The sequence below is a fragment of the Mustela nivalis genome, assembly GCF_964662115.1.
Source record: "Mustela nivalis genome assembly, chromosome: 5".
Taxonomy (NCBI): domain Eukaryota; kingdom Metazoa; phylum Chordata; class Mammalia; order Carnivora; family Mustelidae; genus Mustela; species Mustela nivalis.
The window spans coordinates 154,140,607-154,163,516 of record NC_139024.1 but is presented as its reverse complement, the minus strand read 5'-3'; the positions used below and the strand labels follow the sequence as shown (position 1 = coordinate 154,163,516).

General features: G+C 48.5%; 1 protein-coding gene across 7 annotated transcripts in view; it reads left to right on the top strand.

Moving 5' to 3' along the window:
• GPLD1 (glycosylphosphatidylinositol specific phospholipase D1) overlaps window positions 1-22,910 on the top strand; it is a 55,356-nt gene that overhangs the window by 17,786 nt on the left and 14,660 nt on the right. For 5 of the 7 annotated variants that reach the window (XR_014311995.1, XM_082731482.1, XM_082731480.1 and 2 more), the window contains 11 exons: window positions 2,296-2,374; window positions 4,185-4,282; window positions 4,682-4,792; window positions 5,802-5,850; window positions 6,789-6,843; window positions 14,634-14,741; window positions 14,959-14,986; window positions 15,082-15,221; window positions 17,630-17,716; window positions 19,434-19,557; window positions 21,484-21,623. Coding sequence is in view for 5 of the 7 variants with exons in the window: in XM_082731482.1 (XP_082587608.1) it covers window positions 2,296-2,374; window positions 4,185-4,282; window positions 4,682-4,792; window positions 5,802-5,850; window positions 6,789-6,843; window positions 14,634-14,741; window positions 14,959-14,986; window positions 15,082-15,221; window positions 17,630-17,716; window positions 19,434-19,557; window positions 21,484-21,623 (1,019 nt within the window). In the remaining 2 variants the exon portion in view is untranslated. The remainder of the gene's footprint in view (window positions 1-2,295; window positions 2,375-4,184; window positions 4,283-4,681; window positions 4,793-5,801; window positions 5,851-6,788; window positions 6,844-14,633; window positions 14,742-14,958; window positions 14,987-15,081; window positions 15,222-17,629; window positions 17,717-19,433; window positions 19,558-21,483; window positions 21,624-22,910) is intronic. The other 2 variants (XR_014311994.1, XM_082731479.1) reach the window with 1 other exon arrangement.

Sequence of the window (22,910 nt, the reverse complement as noted above, 5' to 3'; positions counted from 1 at the left end):
GATCCCAGGACCCTGAGATCATAACCTGAGCCGAATGCAGCGGCTTAACCCACTGAGCCACCCAGGCGCCCCTAGAAATACATTTTTCTATCTAAGAGAGCCATCGTCCCCCAGTTCTGCATCCCCACCCACAGCAGCTTCCTATTTTGCTGACCCATTTACTCTTCAGAGTTTACTTCAGATTATTTTTCAGTGTTACATAGTAGCATCTTCTTCACCTAGAAATGCAGATTCAACAAGTTTTAATCATATAAAGTGGCCAAGACCAAAGCAAGGTAAATAGTCAATAAAGTTAATTATTATTTTTAAGTGACCAAAGTGCAACTTGCAAGCTATCTTTAGAGAAAAAGGAGACGCCACTGGCTTATGTAATTGATGGCGCTTGGAGCAGAGCTGCCCGCAGAGGTGGGTGGTGGTCTCTCTCCACGTGGGGGGACACAGGCCTGCAGCGTTCAGCCTGAAAACCCCCAAGGGAAAGCTCTTGGTCAGACGTGCATCTTTGAGCCACACACTGTGGCGGCCGTGGGGATTCTTCAGTCCTTATGAATAAATTACAAAGTTTAAGGTGGGGCACCTGTGGCTTCGGTTGGGCATTTGGCTTCGGCTCAGGTCAGGATCTCAGGATCCTGGGACGGAGCCCCACCACTGGCTCTCTGCTCAGCGGGGGAGCCCCTTCCCTTCCTTGCCCCCTCCCCCTCCCGCCTGCTCGTGCTCTCTGGCTCTCCGCTCTCTCACACTCTTTTTCTCAAATAAATAAAATCTTAAAGCTTAGGGGCACCTGGTTGGCTCAGTTGGAAGAACATGCAGCTCTTAATCTCAGGGTTATGAGTTTGAGCCCCAGGTTGTGTGTGGGGGGGAGGATAGAGATTAGTTAAATAAATACTTTAAAAGAAGGCTGAGGCTGCACATTTTTACTTTGGCACTCGAGTTCATCTGCGGGTCCTGGAAACCCCTCGGCTCGTTGATGCTGAGCGCCCCGCAGACCTGGAGAACGGGGTGTGGATGGTCTCTGAGCTCTGGAAGAGCAGGCTCGGGGCGGAGCGTCCAGGAAGGGCCCCAGAGCCCGGCGCAGAGCTGGCCCGCAGGGTTCCCGGTGGCAGCCCCGGGCCCCTGCCCCGCCTGCGAGCTGAGGGAGGAGAAGGGGAGAGGGGGCTGCGCGTGGAGTCTGGGAACTGTGGCCCCAGCTGCGCCGCCTGAAGGGGGTCAGAATGGAATGAGTGAGCCAGTCAACCAAGGAGAACATTGACATATGATGACTTTTCTTTTCTTTTTTTTCTTTTTAAGATTTTACATATTTGAGCGAGAGAGAGAAAGACACAGGGCTGGGAGGGAGAGGGAGGGACAAGTGGGGGGAACAGCAGAGGGAGAGGGAGAAGCAGGCTTCCCGCTGAGCAGGGAGCCCCACGTGGGACTCGATTCCAGGACCCTGGGATCATGACCTGAGCCGAAGGCAGAGGCTTCACTGACTGAGCCACCCAGCCACCCTGAAGTATAATGTTCTTTTACCATCTACTTTTACCACAATTTTAAAAGGTAAAGGAGTTTTTAAACCCCCCTAAGAGCCCCAAAGACATCATCTGACCGTGAAATACAGGTAACAACTATAAACTTGTATGTGAATAGATCAGTTTATAAATATATAAATATATATATAGTTGGTCCTTGAACCAACACTGGGCGCTGATCCCCAGGCAGTCAGAAACCCAAATGTAACTTTTGACTCCCTCCAGACTTAACTACTAATGGCCTACTGTGGACCGGAAGCCTTATACTTACTTTGGAGGTTATATGAATTATATCCTATATCCTTCTAATAAAGCATACAAAGAAAATACATTTCTACTACTCCACTATATTTAGTGAAAAAATCTGCATCTGCATGGACTCATGTGGTTCAGATCTGTGTTCAGGGGTCAGCGGTGTAACTGTATGTGTGTGTGTGTGTACATCGTGTTTGTGTTTGTGTGTGTGTGTGTGTGTGTGTGTGTGTGTTCTATGCCAATGCACTCACTTTTCACTGGATCGCTGAAAATCTCCCCACAAACCAGTCAGTGAGCTAGCCTTGCAGAAATCCTGCTTTGCTAGTGGCCAGAGAAAGGAGCTGAAATCAAATGAGTGATTTTTGGTCCTTTTTGGTCAGCCTGTGTTTGCTTGGACAGAACCTGAGGTTCTCTGTTGTAGGGCATCGTCTTGGATCATGCCCGAGTTTTTACTACGTGCATACTTACTCCTTCCTCCTGGCCCCTCCCCAGGCTGCTGCCTCTTGCCCCTAATCTCTGTTTTCCTCTTCCCCAGCTGTTACTTAAGCACCAGGATGCGTACCAGGCTGGAGCCGTGTTCCCTGATGCCTTCTACCCCAGCATCTGCGAGAGAGGTAAGCTCGAGTCTCACAGACCCAGTGATGCCGCTTCCTCTTGGTTAACAGGAGCAGCTAGGACAGAACTCCAACAGCGTGTTTCCGTTGTCCTTGGTCACTGACTTGGTTCACATAACTACATTTTTCACTTAACCAAACCTTAACTACTTAAGCGTAAAATTCTGAACATTTTCACGATCCTATGTGTCCTTAATTTACTAGTTTGTGGCAGAAGAGAAAAGATCTTGAAAGCGGTGGAAGGGTCTGGGTTCGCGTTCCTGCTGTGCTAGTAAGCTGTGACCGTTAGGAAGTGTTTCCATGCCTGGGACATGATCATCATAATGCCTCCCTTGCCTCTACCGGACTTTGTTGGTGTTAATGCATATTATTTTGTCAAGTGGTATGCAGATCTAAGGCAGTGGTGTCAGTGACCTGGGCTTGGGGGGAGTATCAGGACCCCGTGGGCGTGGAAGGTGCGCTCTGACAGAGAATCGGGGGGTGTTTTGTAGGAGCTACGGGCCTGGTGTAAGAAATCTGCAGGAACGGTGCAGGGAGGGGAGAAGGCCCCTGTGGGGGCCAGGCCTTCAGTCAGGGACTGCAGCCGGCCCCCGGGACCCTGAGTCAGGGATCTGGGGGAACGAATACCCCCACTTCCCTTCCTTTTCCCTGATCTCGTCTCTGTTCTCCACATTGGCTGGACCCAACCCAACCAAAGCTGGGGGGCAAAGGGGCCAGTCGGGCTGGTCCCTTCAGGGGCACCGTGCAGGGCAGAGCAGGTTGGACAGAGGGTCTGGAGGGACAAATGAAAGATATCCAGTATATTGGTCATCACGGAAACCATATTTGGAGTCTCAGGGTCATGGCCATTATCCCAGTGTTTTGTTTTTTAAGATTTTATTTATTTGTGTGTGAGAGAGAGAGCGAGCACACAAGCAGGGGGAGAGGCAGAGCCAGAGGGAGAAGCAGGCTTCCTGGGCAGGCTTCCTTTGGCCTCCATCACTGGGATTACAGAGGGAACAAAAACTTGGCTTAATCTGGCAATTTGGTGAAGGGGAGGTTTATCCAAAGAACTGCTATTACCCTTAATTTGGGATTTTTACTGAATTCTGTAAAATAGGAATTGTAAGTTTTATCTTGAAAACTTTAGAGCAGATCAAATTTCTAGTTTTGGTGTCTTTGAAAATCATTTCAAGAAAAGCCAATGGTTAGAATGTTTTTACTTTAGGGGTACCTGGGTGGCTCAGTGGGTTAAGCCTCTGCCTTCGGCTCAGGTCATGATCTCAGGGTCCTGGGATCGAGCCCCGCATCGGGCTCTCTGCTCAGTGGAGAGCCTACTTCCTCCTCTCTCTCTCTCTGCCTGCCTCTCTGCCTACTTGTGATCTCTCTCCCTCTGGCAAATAAATAAAATCTTAGAAAAAAAAAGAATGTTTTGACTTTAGTGGCAGCAAAACTATTTCAACAGAAGGATCTAAACTCTGGTGTTTTGGTTTCCGTGGCCCCTCGTGACATTTGACAGCCCCCTCCCACCCCCCTGCCCCCCACCTGCACTGCCCCCCACCAACTCCAGCACCCTCCACCCACTACCCTGCACAGCCGTGTTCTCCTTCCCTTTAGCACAGAAATGGAAAACCCTTCCAACCCCCCAGCAGCCCCCGTGATTCCAGATGCTGGGAGCCAGTCCCAGCTTTCTCTCTCCCTCCCAGCTGGCCCTTCTGTTCTAGAGGCTTCCTCTGAACATCAACGGAAGAACACAGGAGGCTGGAAGGGAAGGAAGAGACATCTCCAGCTTTTCTGGACAGACTCCCAACACCTGCTTTTGTCTCACCAGGAAAGTTCCACGATGTGTCCGAGAGCACGCACTGGACCCCCTTCCTGAACGCCAGCGTCCATTATATCCGAGAGAACTACCCGCTTCCCTGGGAGAAGGTAGGCATGGCCAGCCCTCTAGAGCCGAGAAGAAATTCCGCTCCAGACCCCCACCCCTAGTCTGCACCCAGTCCCCCCCCCCCCCCAGGCTCCAGGCTGCTCACCCTTGTACCTTCATTGCCAAGCCCAGGATGCAGTTGGTTAAGACCTGAACAAACTACTCGGAGAAGTGCAGGAGGTCACCTGGCCGCCTCTGTGCCAAGAGTAATTCCTCTGAAAGCACTTCCCAGGCACCCCGAAACTTCTCCACAAGTCCTTGGGTTTTGTCACTAGAAACTGCAGAGTACCAGCCTCTGTATTGCTGTGAAGCCTCAGGGATGGAAATCTCCTTATTAAACACCATAATCGGACTTCTACAAAATATCCCCAGCGCCGTCCCTCTCATTTGCTCGTTGGCAGGACACGGAGAAACTGGTGGCTTTCCTGTTCGGCGTTACCTCGCACATGGCGGCGGACGTGAGCTGGCACAGCCTGGGCATCGAGCAGGGGTTCCTTCGCACCATGGGCGCCGTGAGTGCGCGTGGGCGGCGGGCGGCTCGAGGGGAGGGTCCCGTCCTGCCCGGGACAAAGCCCGGGAAGGAGACCTCGAGGTCACGCAGGGCCATGTGGACGCAAGCGGGCCTTCCTGCCCCGGCAGCCCTCCGGCTCCAGCTCCTCCGCCCCACCCCGCTTCTTCCCGGGCTCCCTGCACGGCCGGCCGCGGGCAGGACCCCGACGTGCACCGAAGTCCGCCGTCCGTGTGCTGGCCTGTGCCCTCGCAAAACAGCATTTGCGAAATTGCACGCTCCGGGCAAGTCGCGTGTCTTAATAAGGACACGAATTGCTGCCACTTGGTTCTCCTCGGGAGGAACCGCTCCACGTGTTTGTTCTTTTAAAATTTTCCTTTCTAACATGCAAAAACGTGTTCTTATTTGCGTGTGGCTGACACAGCGTCGCGTGAGCTCCAGGTGGGCGACGTGGCGATCCTCCAGCTGTGTGCAGCCGTGTTCGCCCCCCACCCACACCACCCCCCCCCACCCCACCCCCGTCACCGCCCAGCCCCCCACACGGCCAGTCCCGGTCCTCCCTGGGCTGTGCCTTCACTCCCGTGACTCAGTCACTCCATAACCTCCCACTCCCGTGTGCCCATTTCGCCCATCTCCCCATGCTGCCCCCCCCCATTTTCTATATGAAAATGCCAGGGCCCTGAACCGAAATGGCGCCCTTGTTTCTGGAAGCCTCCCTGGTCCCCAGTTGTTGTTGGTCCCATTCTGTGCAGAGCTTACCCTTGGACTCACTGGAGACTGTGTCTCTATCCCCAGTGGTGCAAAGGTTTGCAAGAGCTTTGCCTCCAGGCGCTAATATGTGGCTCAGCTGCCACTGTAAATTTGTAACAAAAAAATAAAATTATCATTTTTTTAAAAAATCAAGTGCATCTGTTATGGGCCCTTTGCACTGACCGGGTTAGGCGTTTACCTCCTTCCCCCGGCGCGGCTGCGGGGTGGGCTTTGGGCTACAATCGGTTTTCTCTCTTTCTCAGGTTGACTTTCACGGCTCCTATTCCGAGGCGCATTCGGCGGGCGATTTCGGTACTGTCTACGTTTGCCAAGTTTGTTTTGCCATGGTTCCGTCTCCCTTGTCCTAGAGTCACTACTGTACCTTAAATCTGTATTACAACCCCCTGCCCCTTGTTGAAAAACCTCTCTCCTTAACTGAGACCATCTCATGCTGCATTAGGACTGGCTGTGTTGTTCTCTTGAGCAAAAGTGTCATTTTCATACTCTATGAGGTGCGTATTCAGTCACTTTGGGAAATGGCTAATAACCAGGCAGGTGTCTAGACAGCAAGAGAGAAAGCTTCCGGGAGTGGCTGCTGGCAGAGACGTGCGCAGATCGTGGTGGGCTCCCACAGTACCTTTCTCTCGTTTGTGTGTGTCAACTTCAACTTATACTAAAAAACCAAGTATTTAAAGTAAAATACATATTTTTAATCACAGCTTGCCAGTCCATATACTACCTAGCTTTCTATTTTAATACTTCATTAAGAGTACAGCATATCTCATTTGCCATAGAGATGTATTTCCGAAAAGTTGTATGTCTTTATAAAAAAAAAAAATTACAGTTCATCATTGGCATATGTCCTAATTTAGTAAAGCTTTACCCTTATATTAGCTTAAAATTCATTACCTAAGATTGCCCTTACTTTAACTTGGTACCTCTGTCTTTTTTCCTGCCATGAATTATTGAAATAGCCAAAGTAGACGGTGAATGGGATTTTAAAAGAAATTTTATGGTTCATCTTTCCTTCAAGTGAAAAACTTTTGGTTATCTGGGTGTTTCTTAATTCACAAGTCTCACTGGCTAAGCTATGAACGATCACTTTTTCTTTGAGATCTGCTTTTACCTAAAACAGTGAGCAGAACATGCAGGCAAGGTAGTGAACTCATCGCCTGACTGTGCAGATCTGTGGAAAGAAGCCGAGTGTCGTCGCTGACCCACCAAATGTAAATATTTTTCTCGTGCTTTAGGAGGAGATGTGTTGAGCCAGTTCGAGTTCAATTTTAATTACCTCGCACGGCGCTGGTAAGAACAACTATGCTTACACGTGTGTTCCCTAAATGGCGCTTAGAAGCTGGACCCTTTTTATCCCCGAAGAAAATGCAGCCTACGATGCATTCAGGCATCAAAAATTTATAAATTTTGAAAAGCAAAACTGCAGATGAGGACAGTTTAAGATGCTTTGAACTTGTGACTGACACCATATCCAGTCCATATTTACAAAAAAAAAGATCACGTGCTCCCGTGTAGCTAACGCTTGGCTCACAGCCAAGCCTTCTGGGTGTCTTCTAAGCGCCTCCAGTTCTCTCCCACCGAGAACATTCTCTCCCGTTCTTCTAAACCGCTCCTGTGGGATTCCTGTTAATCGTTTTGTTGCTTCTCTTTAGAGCTGAATACATATGGATGTGTCCCCATACAAAATGGGATGTGGTTTTAATCTTCAGATAAATAGAATCTGGTTCCGAGGTCCGGTCACCTGTGTCTGTTGGGCCATGGTAGATTTCCCCGCTGTGTGGCTGTCTGACACCGGGATGGGCCACATGGTCCTCCACTCCTGCGGGGACGGAGGTGTTAGTGCGGAGCGTGTGTGTTTGCTCTACCGGCGGTGTTGCTGTGAACATCTCCTACGTTTGTGCACCACAGGGGGGGTCTCTCACCCTCAGCCCCGGACACAGAACTGGGAGGGGTCCCGGGGCGGGACGCGAAGTCGGCATCAGAGCCGAGGCTTTCAGAACGGGCTTCCCAGCGGACCCTGTCCTCGGGCGTATGTGGGAGATCTACTTCCCCTGCATTCTCCGGGACTTGGTCTTGTCCAACTTAAAATACAGTCTGTTTGGTGTGTCCTGGTCTCTTACTGAAGTTTTCATTTGCATTTCCCAGTGATTAATGAGGCTGAAAGTTCCTTCGTATTTTATGGATCATCTGTGTTTGATACTTCGTGAACATCTTGTTTAGCTTTTAGCCTAGTTTTCTGTTGGTTGGTTTGGCCTTTTTACTTACTGGTGAGTGGTCCTTGTATATTAGGGCTTCCAATCTTTGGTTGGTTTATCATTTATTTGTTACAAATATCTTTTTATACTTTGGGACTTTTTTTAACTTATGATGTATCTTAATAAACAGAACTTAATTTTCATGTAGTTGACTCTACCTTTTCCTTTGTAATTTGTACTTTTGATATCTGATTTAAGTAATTTGTACTTTTGATATCTGATTTAAGAAATCCTTCCCTACCTTTTGGGGATGAGGTCATTCTCCTCCTCCTTGGCCTTCAAAAGCTTTTATGGTATTATTTTTTTAAACTTTAAAAAATTTAATCAAGTTGAATTCCTGGCACAAAACCAACTTTGCAATAGTATATTTCCTTTTTAATATTTGTTGCATCTATCGCTGCCTGGGATTTTGTATTTTTATTTATGGGTGGGTTTGTGCTATCATTTTCTTTTCTTCTCTCCTTGTTTGGTTTTGGTATCAAGGTTGGGCAGAGACATTGGACATGTCTCCAGAGAAGACATACAAATGGCCAACAGACACATGAAAAGATGTTCAGTATCAGTCATCATCAGGGAAATGCAATGGTGTTGATTTGCATTTCCCTGATGATGACTGATACTGAACATCTTTTCATGTGTCTGTTGGCCATTTGTATGTCTTCTCTGGAGACATGTCCAATGTCTCTGCCCATATTTAATTGGATTATTTGGGGGTTTTTTGTATTGACTTATATTAGTTTTTTATGTATTTTGGATACTAGCCCTTTATCATATATGTTATTTGCAAGTATCTTCTCCCATTCCATATGATATTTTTTAGCTTTTCTGATTGTTCCCTTCACTGTGCAGAGCCTTTTATTTTGATGAAGTCCTATTAGTTTGTTTCTGCTTCTATGTCCCTTGTCTCAAGAAACATACTTAGAAAAATGTTGCTATGGCTGACATCAGAGAAATTACTGCCTTTACTCCCTTCTAGGATTTTTTTTTTTAAGATTTTATTTATTTATTTGACAGACAGAGATCGTAAGCAGGCAGAGAGGCAGGCAGAGAGAGAGGAGGAAGCAGGCTCCCTGCTGAGCAGAGAGCCCGATGCGGGGCTCGATCCCAGGACCCTGGGATCATGACCCGAGCCGAAGGCAGTGGCTTAACCACTGAGCCACCCAGGTGCCCCCCTTCTAGGATTTTTTATAGTTTCAGATCTCACATTTAGGTTTTTAATCCATTTTCAATTTATTTTTGTGTATGGTGTAAGAAAGTGGTCCAGTTTCATTTTTTTTGCATGTAGCTGTCTGAACATCCCAGCACCATTTATTGAAGAGGCGGCCTTTTTCCCATTGGACATTCTTTCCTACTTTGTAGAAGATTAATGAACATATAATTGTGGGTTCATTTCTGGGTTTTCTATTCTGTTGCATTGATTAATGTGTCTGTTTTGTGCCAAGATCATACTGTTTTGAACTTGAAATCTGGAATTGTGATGCCTCCAGCTTTGCTTTCCTTTTTCAGGATTGCTTTGGCTATTTGGGGTCTTTTGTTCTAGCACTTGAAACATGCCATTGGTATTTTGATACGGATTACCTTTTTTTTTTTTTTTTTTTTTTTAAGTAGGCTCCATGCCCAGAGTGGAACCCAAAAGGGCTTTAAACTCATTACCCTGAGATCAAGACCTGAGCTGAGATCAGGAGTTGGACACTTAAAGACCTGAGTAGCCCAGGTATCCTGATTAGGATTGCATTAAATGTGAAGATGGCCTTGAGTAGTATCTACATGTCAACAATATTCTTCCAATCCATGAACCTGGGATGTCTTTTTTTTTTAAGATTTTAAAATAGATTTTATTTGTCAGAGAGAGCACAAGCAGGCAGAGGCGAAGTGAGAAGCAGCCCCCCCCCCCCCCCCGTTGGACAAGGAGCTGAAGGCAGAGTCTTAACCGACTGAGCCACCCAAGCCTCCCTGGAATGTCCATTTCTTGGTATCATCTTCAGTTGTTGTTTTTTTAAATCAATGTTTTATAGTTTTCAGAGCACAGGTTTTTCACCTCTTTATTTCTAGATATTTTATTGGTTTTGGTGCAGTTCTAAATGGGATTGTTAATTTCTCTTTCTGCTACTTCATTATTCATATATGAAAATTCAACAGAATTTTATACATTGACGTTTGTGTCCTATGATCTTAGTGAATCCATTTACCAACTCTGACAGTTTTTTGTGGAGTCTTTAGGTTTTTCATATAAAGTATTGTGTCATCTGCAAATAGTAAAAATGTTACTTCTTCCTTATCAATTTGGGTGCCTTTTATTTCCTTTTTTTTTTTTTTTAAGATTTTATTTATTTGTCAGAGAGAGCACAAGCAGGAGGAGTGTCAGGCAGGTGGGGAAGCAGAATCCCTGTGATGTAAGGAGCCAGATCGGGAACTTGATCCAGGACCTGGGATCATGACCTGAGCCCATGGTGAATGGTTAACTGACTGAGTCACCCAAGTGCCAGGCCTTTAGTTTCTTTTTGTTGTCCGATTGCTGTAGCTAGGACTTCAAGTACTATGTTAAATAACAGTGGTGAAAGTGGACATACTCGTCTTATTCCTGAACTTAAAGGAAAGAATCTCAGTTTCTCACCATTGAGTATGATGTTCACTGTGGATTTTTCATATATGGTCTTTGTTATGTTGAGGCACGTTCTCTCTAAACCTACTTTGTAGAAGTTTTTTGTTTTTAAATCATGACTGGATGTTGTACTTTGTCAAATGCTTTTCCTGTATCTGTTCAAATGATCTTCTTAATGGTGTAATTTGTGTTGAATGATTTGTGAATATTGAACTACCCTTTCAATCCAGGAATATGGTGAATTTTTTAAAAAATGTATTACTGAATTTGGTTTGCTGGTACCTTGTCAAGGAATTTTGCATCCATGTTCATGACACATACTGGCTTATAGTTCTCTTTTTTTGTGGTGTCTTTATGTGGTTTTGATATCAGGGTAATCCTGGCCTCATAGAATGAATTTGGAAGTTTTCCTTCGTCTTCTATTTTTTGGAATAGTTTGAGAAGAATGGGTATTAACTCTTTAAATATTTGGTAGAATTTGCCTGTGAAGCCATCTGGTCCTGGAATTTTGTTTGTTGGGAGTTTTTGATGACTGATTCAATTTCATTGCTGGTAATCAGTCTGTTCAAATTTTCTACTTCTTTCAGTTTTGGTAGTTTATATGTTCCTAGGAATTTATCCATTTCTTCTAGGTAGTCCATCTTGTTGGCATGTAGCTTTTCATAATATTCTGTTACAGTTTTTTTGTCTTTTTGTGGTATCATTTATTTCTCTTCTTTTGGGGGGGTTTGTTTATTTAAAATCTCTCTCTTTCTTCTGGTGTGTCTGGCTAAAGGTTTATCAATTTTAATTGTCTCAAAAAACAAGCTCATGGCTTCATTGATCTATTCTCTTGGTGTTTAGTTTCTACATCATTTATTTCTGCTCTACTCTTTATCATTTCCTTCCTTTTACTGGTTTGGGTTTGGTTTGTTCTTTTTCTGGCTCCTTTAGGCATAAGGTTAGGTTGTTTACTTGAGATTTTTCTTGGTCCTTGAGGTAGGGCCTGTATTGCTGTAAACTCTCCTCTTTTAGAACTCCTGTTGCTGAATCCCAAAGGTTTTGGACGGTGAGACTGTTTGCGTTTTCGTTTGTTTCAGTGTGAACTATAATTTCTTTTCTGATTTCCCAGTTGACCCACTCATTCTTGGGTAGCTTGTTATTTAACTAACTCTGTGCATTTGAGTTCTTTCCAGTTTTTGTAATTTCTAGTTTCATAGCACTTGTGGTCAGAGAGGATGCATGGTATGACTTTGGTCTTTTTGAATTTGTTGAGGCTTGTTGTTTGGTAGGGAGGTAGTGATCTGTTGGGGAGAGTGTTCCATGTGCACTGGAAAAGAATGTGCCTTCTGCCATTTCAGGATAGAATGTTCTGATTACATCTGTTAGATCCATCTGATCCAAGGTGTCAGTCCAAGCCATTGTTGGTGTTCTGTTCGGATGATCTGTCCGTTGATGTGAGTGGGTGTTCAAGTCCCCTGCTGTTACTGTGTTAGTATCAGCCACTTCCTTTCTGCTTGTTACTACTTATATGCTCAGTTGCTCCTGTAGTGGGAGCCATAAATATTTACAGTTGTTATACCTTCTTGTTGGATGGGGACCTTTTTGATTATGATTTGTCTCTTGTTATAGTGTTTTATTTTTTATTTTTTAGTGTTTGTTTTAAAGTCTATTTGTCCAATATAAGTATTGCTACCCTAGCTTTGTTTTGACATAGGTTTGCATGATAAATGCGTGTCCAACCCCTCACTCTCAGTCTGCGGGTGTCTTTCACTTTATGAGTCTCTTGTAAGCAGCCTACAGGTGAATCTTGTTTTGTTTTGTTTTTTTTTAACCTATCCTGTCACCCCATGTCTCAGACTTTTCCTTCGCCTTGATCTGGCCTCTTCTCTACATTTACTTGTGGAGTTTCCTCTGCCAGGTGTGTGTGTGTGTGTGTGCGTGTGTGTGTTTTAGTTATTTTAGTACTGTCTATCCTCTCGTGTGTGTGTGTGTGAGTGTGTACACGCATGTGTATGTGTTTTAATTATTTATTTTAGTAATGTCTATCCTCAATGTAGGGCTTGAACCCACAAGCCTGAGATCACGAGGCCCTCGCTCTTCTGACTGAGCTAGCCAGGTGCCACTCTTCTGTTGGCTTTTGAGTTGTTTTCTGGGTTCTTTGCATGATGTGAGTGTTGTCGAGTTTTATCCAGGAGCCGAGCTCCATCTCGGGCCCTCCTACTTTGCCGACTTTGCCAGCGGTCTCCCGTTGAGTCCTGATCTAAGGTCTAGCATGTCATCAACTCTTGTAAATATCCCATCTGTGCTTGAAGAGGATGTTCTCCAGTTTTTGACCTAATGTTACAATATCCTTATTAATGTAAGCTTATTAATTTACTGTTAAAGCTATAAATAAAATGGCCTTTTTATATTAGGTTGATGTAATAATTACTCAGAGAAAAATTTGTTAAAAAATTTCCCCCAGCGATGGTGAATTTTTTTTTTCCATTTCTCCTTGAGGTTCTTTCAACTTGCTATGTATATGTTTTGAAGATATGTTGTTAGATACATTCAAGTGTAAAAATCTTACGTCTTTCTGGTGAGTTGGCCCCTTTCCTCGTGGCGTAGTGACCCTCCTCATCTCTGATGAATGAGTTACCTTCAGGTGTCCTTTAGCAACTTTTTTTTTTTTTTTTAGAGATTTTATTTATTTAATTGACAGAGAGAAATCACAAGTAGGCAGAGAGGCAGGCAGAGAGAGAGAGGGAAGCAGGCTCCCTGCTGAGCAGAGAGCCTGATGCGGGGCTCGATCCCAGGACCCTGAGATCATGACCTGAGCCGAAGGCAGTGGCTTAACCCACTGAGCCACCCAGGGGCCCCTCCTTTAGCAACTCTTACGGGAGTTCAGCTGGTTCTCCTGGTCACGTCCCAAGCTGCTCGAAGTGCTCATGGCTGGACATAGACTCGCATTTCTTCAGTGAGGATTTCTCTGGACTTCTGCAGGCTGCCTCGAGGCACGTGAACCTAGGACCACGTTGCATTACATTCAGCTCTTGAAGTTTTCCTGATTACAGAAACATCATGAATGCAGGAAAGGACATTTGCAGGACTGGTAGTAGTTACCAGTGGTCGGGGGAGATCTGTTTTTCCCCTGCTCGATCGATTGTCAGGATGAAGCCCAATTTCTTTGCTGTCCTTTTAGTTGGCTGGGTTTGTTTCTCGCTGATACTCCTGCAGAGGCTGTAGCTGTTAGTGCAGCGGCTCTTCTGAAACAGACTGCTGTGGCTGGTGCCTACGCTTCAGCCCATGTCTCTGGCATGTGCGCAGCCATCAGAAAATCTCCAAGGGCTTGGAGCACAGGCTGGCTTCCACACTTGCCTACCTCTTCAAGCTGCCAGATTCCATTTGTTTTGGACCTTTGGAAAATTTGCACTTTCTTGCTAGTGGGGTGATTCATCTAAAAAAATATTCTTGTTATTTTGTCTAGCCTGAAGCTATTTTCGTTGGGAGGACACTCTGGTGTGCTTATAAGTTAAAAAGTGGACATCGCCATGGATTCTGTCTTATAAATATACTAGAATCGGGTCTTGTTTGGTTGTGATTTCTGTGCGATACAGTCTAAGGCTTCAGAAATGAAGCCGGAAGCTGGTTCAGCATTCGTCTCACGTATGTGTCTCTTCTTCCAGCTGAAGTAACGGCAGCTGGCAGCCGGCAGCCTGACGTAGGTGCTTTGTACCGTACGCTGTGTGCTCTGAAGCTGGGGTGGGGGTGAGGAGCCATCAGGTCCTGATCTCAGGGTCGTGAGATCGAGCCCCGTCTCGGCTTCTGCCCTGGGCATGTAGCCTGCTTGAGGTTCTTTCTCCCTCTCTCCCTCTGCCCCTCCCCTCCCTGCTCTCTCTCTCAAAAATTAATAATAATAACTTTTGAGAACAGTTCAGTCCTCCAAGGAATAAAATGTTGTTCCTTGAACTGTGAATTCACAAGACAAAACATCCATTTTCTACTTCTCTGAGTGCGCCTCTGACTGTCGGATTGGGGTGTCCGTTGTTGGTTTGCATCCTGCGCTGTAGTGCGCTGTGACATCCGCTGGGACTGTGGCAGTACCAGCCACCTGGGCTTGTGGGTAGCATTAAATACAGAGTCCATGAGGGCCCCTTGCATAGTGCCGGGCACGGAACAGTCCTGCGGTAAATGGTCATCGCTTTTGCTGCCAATATCCCCTTTAATTTCAGAATCTTATTTCATTCCAATGCTTTTCTCAGGTACGTGCCCGTTGAAGATCTGCTGGAAATTTACAAGCAACTCTATGGCCGAGAAGTCATCACCAGAAGTGCAATCATTGACTGTTCATACCTTCAGTTCTTGGAAATGTAGGTGTGACCCTGAGGAAAATTTGTAGCTGAGCGTAGTGTGACTTCCTTAGTGCGCTTTTTGATGTTTTAGTTTCCTGAGTTGGATTTCTGGATTCCTGCTTTCTCTGAAGGCAGTCGTGTCAGAGCAGACACCTGTGGATGGGGCCTGTTGTTGATTTGCTTCCTTCTTTGTCCAAACCTCACTCAACAGGCACAATTTTTGTTCATGTTGCAGGTACGGAGAGATGTTAGCTATTTCCAAGGTAAAGGCTTCATTCTTCAGAACCTTCATTTAAAGGATTATAAAGATACCAGAAAAAGCACTTACTGATACATTTTCTTTTTTTGTGTGCCATAGCTTTATCCCACGTACTCCAGAAAGTCTCCATTTTTGGTGGAACAGTTCCAAGAGTATTTCCTGGGGGGACTGGACGACATGGCGTTTTGGTCCACTAATATCTACCGTCTGACGAGCTTCATGCTGGAGAACGGGACCAGGTGAGACACCGGCCCACGTCTCCCGCCGGCCGCTCCTGCCCCGTCCCTCCCTCTCCTGGGGCTGCTCTCAGGTTTCCACCTGATGAGATGACAAGGTCTCACGACGTGTCAGCCTCTCCTAAGTATGCAACCTGCCCCGGCACTGAGTGGGCATGGCGGGCGGGTCTGGAGAGGGAGCCGCGGAGGCAGCACCCTGGGTAGGAAAGGGCAGGGTGCGCGAAGCCCGAGCAGCAGCCGTGGAGTGGGAGAGGGTTGTCGGGCTCCGTCTGCACCAGGCGGCTCTTCCAGGTCGAGGGGCACAGGGCTGGGGCTCTAAATCAGAGGGACCTAAATCCGAGTGGCTTCGGGATATTGTGTGTGGGATGATGCTCTTCGGCCTTGAGAACATCCGCCAGTACACAGAGGCTGTTAACTGTGACTGCATGCCGGGATCTGAAACAAAATCGCCTTGCATGACCAACTCGGTATTAGGCCGTGAGTGTTAAACCTGTTTTAAACAGTTGGTAAACAAGAAACAGTCCCATATAGATACTTTTAAAAAAAGATTTTATTTATTTATTTGACACACAGGGATCAAAGAAGACAGGCAGGCAGAGAGAGAGAAGGGGGCCGGCCCCCTGCTGAGGGGAGCCCCATGTGGGACTGAGGCTCGATCCCAGGACCCTGGGATCACGACCTGAGCCGAAGGCAGAGGCTTGAACCCACTGAGCCACCCAGGTGCCCCTAAATACTATTTTTTAACAGTGAAATAAGCCTCCTGTGACATCCCCAGGCTCTCCTTCTGTGGCCGGGATTTTAAGCGCACAGGACGCTAGGGCATGAGGCTTGGAATTTGCAAGACCTGCCTCTCACTGCTGAGTTCTCCCGAGCAAGTAGCTGAACCTCCCTAAGCTTTGTGTTCTCCTCTGTGACACGGGGACAGTAACAGTCGTCACAGGGCTGTCGGGAGGAGCACGCGAGGTCACTCAGGCAAACGGGTTAGCGTGTAGGCGGCACTGGAAGCACGTCGATGCGGGTGTTGTTATTACGAAGGAAGTGAAGTCTGCATTGGTCACGTGAGAGTGAACGGCGTGTACGCACTTGCTGTCTCCAGCCCGTAGGTCACGATCCTCGAGTGGAGAACAGCGCCAGTGTTCGTTTCGGTTAGGTCGTCCAAATAGCCACAGGCAGCAAGACGTTACTCTTTAATTGGGGAGCCGTGTTTGTCTCTCCATGTCTGTTCTAATTTGTCAAGGCGGAAAATTCCATGAGTTGGCTGCATCTTTGCACAGGGGAGGATTCGTCAGCATTTGTGGAACTGAATGGGAACTTTGGAAAAAGCTCCAAAGGAGGCCACAGATTCATGAGGGAAAGAAGCAGGGTACATGGTTTCATGTTATACGCATTTGTTACCTAACTGATAATTGTCTTCCAAAGCAATGTGTTGCTTGAAACTCCTAGTGGGTCTTCCTAAAGAAACAGTGAAGGAATGGCGGTCACATTCCCAGCCGGGGAATTTCTCCATAATTCCGAGAAAATTCACAGGGGCGCCTGGGTGGCTCAGCCAGTTCAGCGTCTGACTTCCGCTCAGGTCATGATCCTGGGGTCCTCGTGTCGGGCTCCGGGCTCAGGGGGCAGCCTGCTTCCGCTCTGCTGCAGCAACCCTGCCTGGGCGCTCCTGCTCTCTCTCCCTGCCACATAAATAAATAAAATCTTAACAAGAACAGCCGCAAAGATTACCCGTAGCCGCAGCTCTTCTTTATCCAAGGCTGCCGTCCTCTGAGGAACTCCCATCCTAACCCTGACGGGAACTTGAGGAAGAAACTTTTCCTAAGCTTGAAGCTGGCCCCCAGAAAGATTCGGACAGAAGTTCGCCTTCAGCCTCTCCCGAGCTCACGGGGCGGCCCCGCGCTGCCCGGCCCCCTCCGCGATCGCCGGCCGCCCTTCTAATGGCGTCCGCCCGCCCTGAGTGCTTTTCCCGGAGGCGATGGAACATTCACCTCTTACGTACTACTCTCAGTGGCCTTGTCCATTCACAAATCTTTGTTTTTAAAGGAATGAGATTGAGAGACTAAGACCTCTTTGAGCAGACATGGGCGTGATTGGGCAGAGAGGGGCACAGTTAGGAATCCGTCTCTGTCTTGAGCTTCTGGATGGTTCATGTCCGCCTGGGGCTGCTCAGCGGGGAGGGGGGGGGGCTGTGAGTCGGGCTGACCCGAGCGTGAGGCTGCCTGTGTCACCATCCTGCTGCCTGCAGTCATCGGCCGCCATCAGTTAGGACCCGAGCTCCTCACCTGCCGCGTTGGCTCTGCAGTGAGCCCCGGAGCGTTCAGAGCCGGAGGCAGTGTGACGTGCACCGCGATTCTCAGCAAGACTGACGCTTGCCGGGGAGGTAAGAAAATGTCTGATTTCTTTGCCTCTCTCCCTAGCGACTGCAGCCTGCCTGAGAACCCTCTGTTCATCACATGCGTCCAGGCAGGGGGGCCATGCGGCGGCCAGCCAGCCAGCCGCCAGGGGTAAGTGGATTCCAGAACCTTCCTAGAGAAAGGACATTTCGGGGCACCTGGGGGGGGATCTCAGTGGGTTAAGCATCTGCCCTCGGCTCAGGTTATGATCTCAGGGTCCTGGGATCCAGCCCTGCATCGGGCCCCCTGCTCAGGGAATAAATAAAATCTTTTAAAAAAGAAAAAGGAAAAATGCGTATTCCCAGAATCACGACCTCGATGGTATGCAGGAATGGAGGTAAAGACTGCAGCGGTAAGGTGCTCGCTAACCAACAAAAATGGCATTTAATAGCATTAGTAGTAGGATTGCTATTACAGTAGTATTACTCATTATTGTTACGATGCGTAACTTTTACCCAGATTCCACCCCGAGAAAGTCCCCGTCGAGGAGATGGGATGCGGAGGGGGTTTTCAGACCGTTGCTGAGGCAGAGGGCCAGATGCCTGACTTGTATCCTGAGAGGCGGGATTCCTGCCGGGTCGTGTGCCAGCCGCAGGCGCCTAAAAGCTGGATTAATACCATAAAAACCGAGACAGCAGCATTTCCTGCGCCGTCGCTGCCAGGAGCCGATGTGGACACTGAGGGCTCGTCGCGAGCAGGACAGAGCGCGGTCCTGCCGTGCTGGGGTGCGTGGGCGCCCAGCAGAGCTCCTGATGCTCTCGGGTGTTAGGAGGGCTAGGGGTGCGCAGTGGCGCGTCCTAGCCCTGTTCTAAGGGGGGCGCTCGGTGGGCGAGCAGTGTTTCGGCCGAGATGCTTCAGGGTGAGCGAGGGTTAGACGCTCCCGCGGTCCTAGCGGTGAAGGGTCCTAAGGCCAGAAAGAGCATCGAGCTTCAGGAGAACAGACGACAGGCAGGTTCTCTTAAGCCCCCCCCTTTCCCTTTCTTTTCCCTTCCCTTTTTCCTTCTTTCTCTCCCTCCCTCCCTCCTTCCTCTGACTGACTTGAGAGCGTTTACATGGGGCTCCCAGTCCCCTGACTGTCGGGGTCCCTCCGCTGGCTGCCTGACACGCGTCCCCTTCACTCACTCCCGCTGTGGGGGCTTCGCTTCAGTCACTGGGGAAGCCGGTCGGGTCCTCCAGGCACCTGGCTTGTACTCTCGCTAGAATGCACACGTTTGAACATATACTTTTGACGTAGGATTCATTCTAGCACGTCGGAAGTCTGTACACCGCACACCAGTTTCCCAAAGAGCTACACACTATTTTGTGACCACGTGTGTGAAATACTGAAATGCCTTTGTTTTTGTTTTGTTTTCTTTGTTTTGTGTGTAGTGATCTAGAAGAAGTAACACTTTTTAAAATAAAAGATTTTATTTATTTATTTGACATCACAAGTAGGCAGAGAGGCAGGCAGAGAGAGAGGGAGAAGCAGGCTCCCCACTGAGCAGAGAGCCCGATGCGGGGCTCAATCCCAGGACCCTGAGATCATGACCTGAGCCGAAGGCAGAGGCTTAACCCACTGAGCCACCCAGGTGCCCCCAAATCACACATTTTAATGCAATAGGACTTTGGGGCTCTGGGAAGTATTTTCAGTAAGGACAGGCTTTTACACCTTGGAAACATTGGACTGAAACTCCATGCAGTGTCCCATGAAGGTGTTTCTCTTTGAGCTCCCAGAAACTTGAATGTTACGGTCTCTGAGCTGCGATCGACTAGACGTAACCTCCAGCCCCATCACTGGGGGGCCCGCCGTTCTTCAGTCTGACGCATTTTGTTTGTTCTCACTTTTCAGCAGTTCACGAGTACAGAAAAATGATTTCCATAGGAATTTGACTGCATCCTTAAGTAAAGATGTCAGGAAAAATATCAACCACACCAGCAGAGGCGTGTTCTTTAGTGTGGATTCGTGGACCTCGGTAAGCATCTTCTGTGTCCGGGGTGTGGGGGGACAGGGACACGCTTCCCCCTGGATCTCGTCCTATAGACTCACCGGCTCTTCTCATTCACTGAGAGTCGCCTGTGCCTGCATCAGGCCACAAACGTCCTTGGCTGCCAAATCTGGTTTTTTCCCAGAGATGTTCTGAGATGTGGGTCTGGACCTCTGCGGCCTTGGGCGGGGCTGGTGGAGCCCGAGGTACCCCTGGGGCACCCGGGCCAGTCCTGCTTTGTCCTTAGGCCAGCTGTGTCAGCAGCATGGTAGGCCGACTGCGCAGAGCCCCCATGGGGGATGCTGCGGGTGAAATCCGGCCCTGCGATCCCCCATTAAGAGTCGGACACTCGACTGGGGTTTCAGATGAAAGGGAAATGGACTCTGACCTTTAGCAAATCTGTTCAATTGGGGTGATACATACACCAATGATCATATGTGAATAGAATGCAAGTAACACATGGGTGGGGAGTCTTTTACCTGTAAGATAAAGCTTAACAGCTTTGCTGTCAATCAGAGAAGGCTTCACGGCAGAGGTGACATTTGCATTAGGCCCTGAAGAGTTGGTAGTATTTCATCAGTGAGCGCGTATCTCTTGCGGAAGTTTGGGGGTATTTGGAGATGTGAGTAATCTTGTTTGACTAGAAAACAAGACAGGGATTCGAGGCAGCAGGCGGGAGAGGTCTGGGCAGGGAAGCCGGCATAGGATTGCCAAGGATCTTAACATCTGGAGAAGGGTCACATGACAGCATCTCCCTGGGGCCTCTGGGAGTTGGACCGGCGGGGCAGGCCTGCTGTGTGGGTGCGCCGTCAACCTGAGAAGGGCCCTACACTTGGCTTAATGTTCTTGCTGCCGTAAATTCCTTAATAACGTGGCAGCGCCTGGGAGGCTCAGTCAATTGATCGTCGGACTCTGGGTTTGGACTCAGGTCATTCATTGTATTCGCATCGTGGAATCGAGCCCCGCATGGGGCTCTGCGCTCAGGGTGGGGTCTGCCTCCGGCCCTTCCTCCCTCCCACTCCTCCCTGCTCACACTGTCTTTCTCTCCAATAAATAAATGAAATCTTTAGAAAAAATTCTTAATAACTTCCGAGCCTGGGGCTCCGCGTTTTCATCTTGCACGGGCTCCGCGTTCTGTAGCCCATCGTGACCGGGGGCCCTAGCACGGCACGTACTGTGTTGTCCTGTAGTTCCTTGGATCTGTGTCCTCCGTGAAGGGGGGAGTCCTGCAGGAGAGGGGCTTTCCATGGGCCAGGCCTGTCCTAGCACCTGGCACATAGTAGGAGCTGCGTCAATGCTTCCTGGACGTGTGAGCTGGGCGCAGGGGCATGAGGGTGCGGGCAGCACTGGTTCTAGACGAAATGAACGTTTAAGCCATTTTGATTCATTACATTGATCTGATTATGTGCTGCGGGTTCCTAGAGACTCTCCTGACTTTGGTCCAGGTAAAGGCCCAGCTCTCTCTCCGTTACCCGTGCGGGCACGGCTGTGAGGGTCATAATCGCCCACCCTCCCAGCACAAGGGGTCACGATTTCCCTCCCTAACTGCTCATCCCAAGGGATTGATCTTTTTTTTTTTTAATATTTAATTTATTTATTTGTTAGAGAGCATGAGAGCAAGCAAGCACAAGCAGCGGGAGAGGTAGGCAGAAAGCAGACTCCCCGCCGAGCAAGGAGCCCGACGTGGGGCTTGATCCCAGGACCCTGAGATCATGACTTGAGCCAAAGGCAGTGGCTTAACCCACTGAGCCACTCAGGCATCCGAGATCTTACTTTGTGATAGGAATCGAGGCTTTATTTTTTAGCTCTTGTCCAAATGGGTTTCCTTTAGAAAGTCTAATACTTTTGATGGGAAATATTAGTTTTGTTGACGATGCCACGTGTCTTTTATCTATAATGTTTTTGTGTTTCCAGGATTCCCTCACTTTTATGTACCAGGCTTTGGAGAGGAACATCCGGACAATGTTCACGGGCAGCTCCCAGCGGTCCTACAAGCATGTGTCCAGCCCCTTGGCGTCTTACTTCCTGTCTTTTCCCTACACAAGACTCGGCTGGTAGGTAATGAGTTTCTCCCGCTCCTGAAAGCTGGTGTCGGTACGAAGTTCAGTCATTTGACAGATGGTTTCGGTGGCACCTGTTGGCGCCTTAAATCCCAGTCAGCTCCTCAACAAAAACATAACATAGTGGCCAAGTTACTTTAAGATGGAACTGCCTCCTTAAAGTGGGTCAGGATGGGTTTAAGTGCAGGAAGCTTTCTCTTTACTGAAAATTACCATGATGCAGTGTCACAGAACGATCGACAGGCTTCGATGTTCTCAAGACGTGATGTTACAGGCTTTGGGGAATGGCACGACACCCAGAAGCGGACAAGCCGCTAGTACAGTGATCAGGGTCGCTTCGCTTCATGTGAGAAAAGCCTAGCACCCCTCCCCCCCAATAATTGTAGAAGTAGAACGTTGGGGAGTTCTCCGATTTTCACAATCAACCCGAACGGAGCCCAAGGATATGGAGGTTTTGGGGAAACCTGTTTTTTCAGCCACACTTCCTAGGTTGAAATGACATTGTTCCCCTTGGAGCAGTTTGCTGACAGGCCACCTTTTTTGGGCCCCTGAGGCATTCAGCCCCAGCACAGGTGACGGCAGGTGCATGCTGTGTTTATTGGCCTGTCCCCGTGCATGGTGGCTCTTCTTCCTGACACAGCCGAAGAGGGTCTCTGGCTGGGCCCGGGTGGGGGTGTGCAGAGGTCCCTCCCCAGCGTCCAGCCCCGGGAGCCCAGGAACGGTCTGGTCCCTCTCACCAGGTGGTAGCCCCTTTAGGAACGACTTTCCTCTTTTATCTCTGGTTGCTTCTGTGGCCATAAGAACTAGAGTAAGTACGTGATTTCTGGTCCTGCTAGCTGCCCCAACAAAGACACTTGAACCTTTGCTCTCTAACCGGTAGGTCATCGACCCAGACTTAGAAACATCCACGGAATACGTTAGGCATTTCTTCCCCTCACAGTGCAAGGAACCGCGGGCAGCCGCGGCAGCCGTACCGTGGGGCGCTTAACGCACGGGGGTCTCCGGCTCCTTTCTCTTCCGTTTGTTTCCTGCCCCGCCCGAAAGCAGCCGGGGCCCTTGGCCGGGTGCAGACTTCCTGGCTGTCCCCTGTGAGCCTAGGGTCGTGCGTGGTGGCTGTAGGTTTGCACAGAACGTGATGCTTCGTGCAGATGCTTTTCCCCTGCTCGGGTCACACGGTTCAGAAATGCCCAGAGCCCTTAACGTGTCCAGTGTTGCTGCTCTTGTGTTTCAGTCCCACAGACAAGATAGCGGCAGGAGGGGTGTTCTCCACGGTCACGCGGG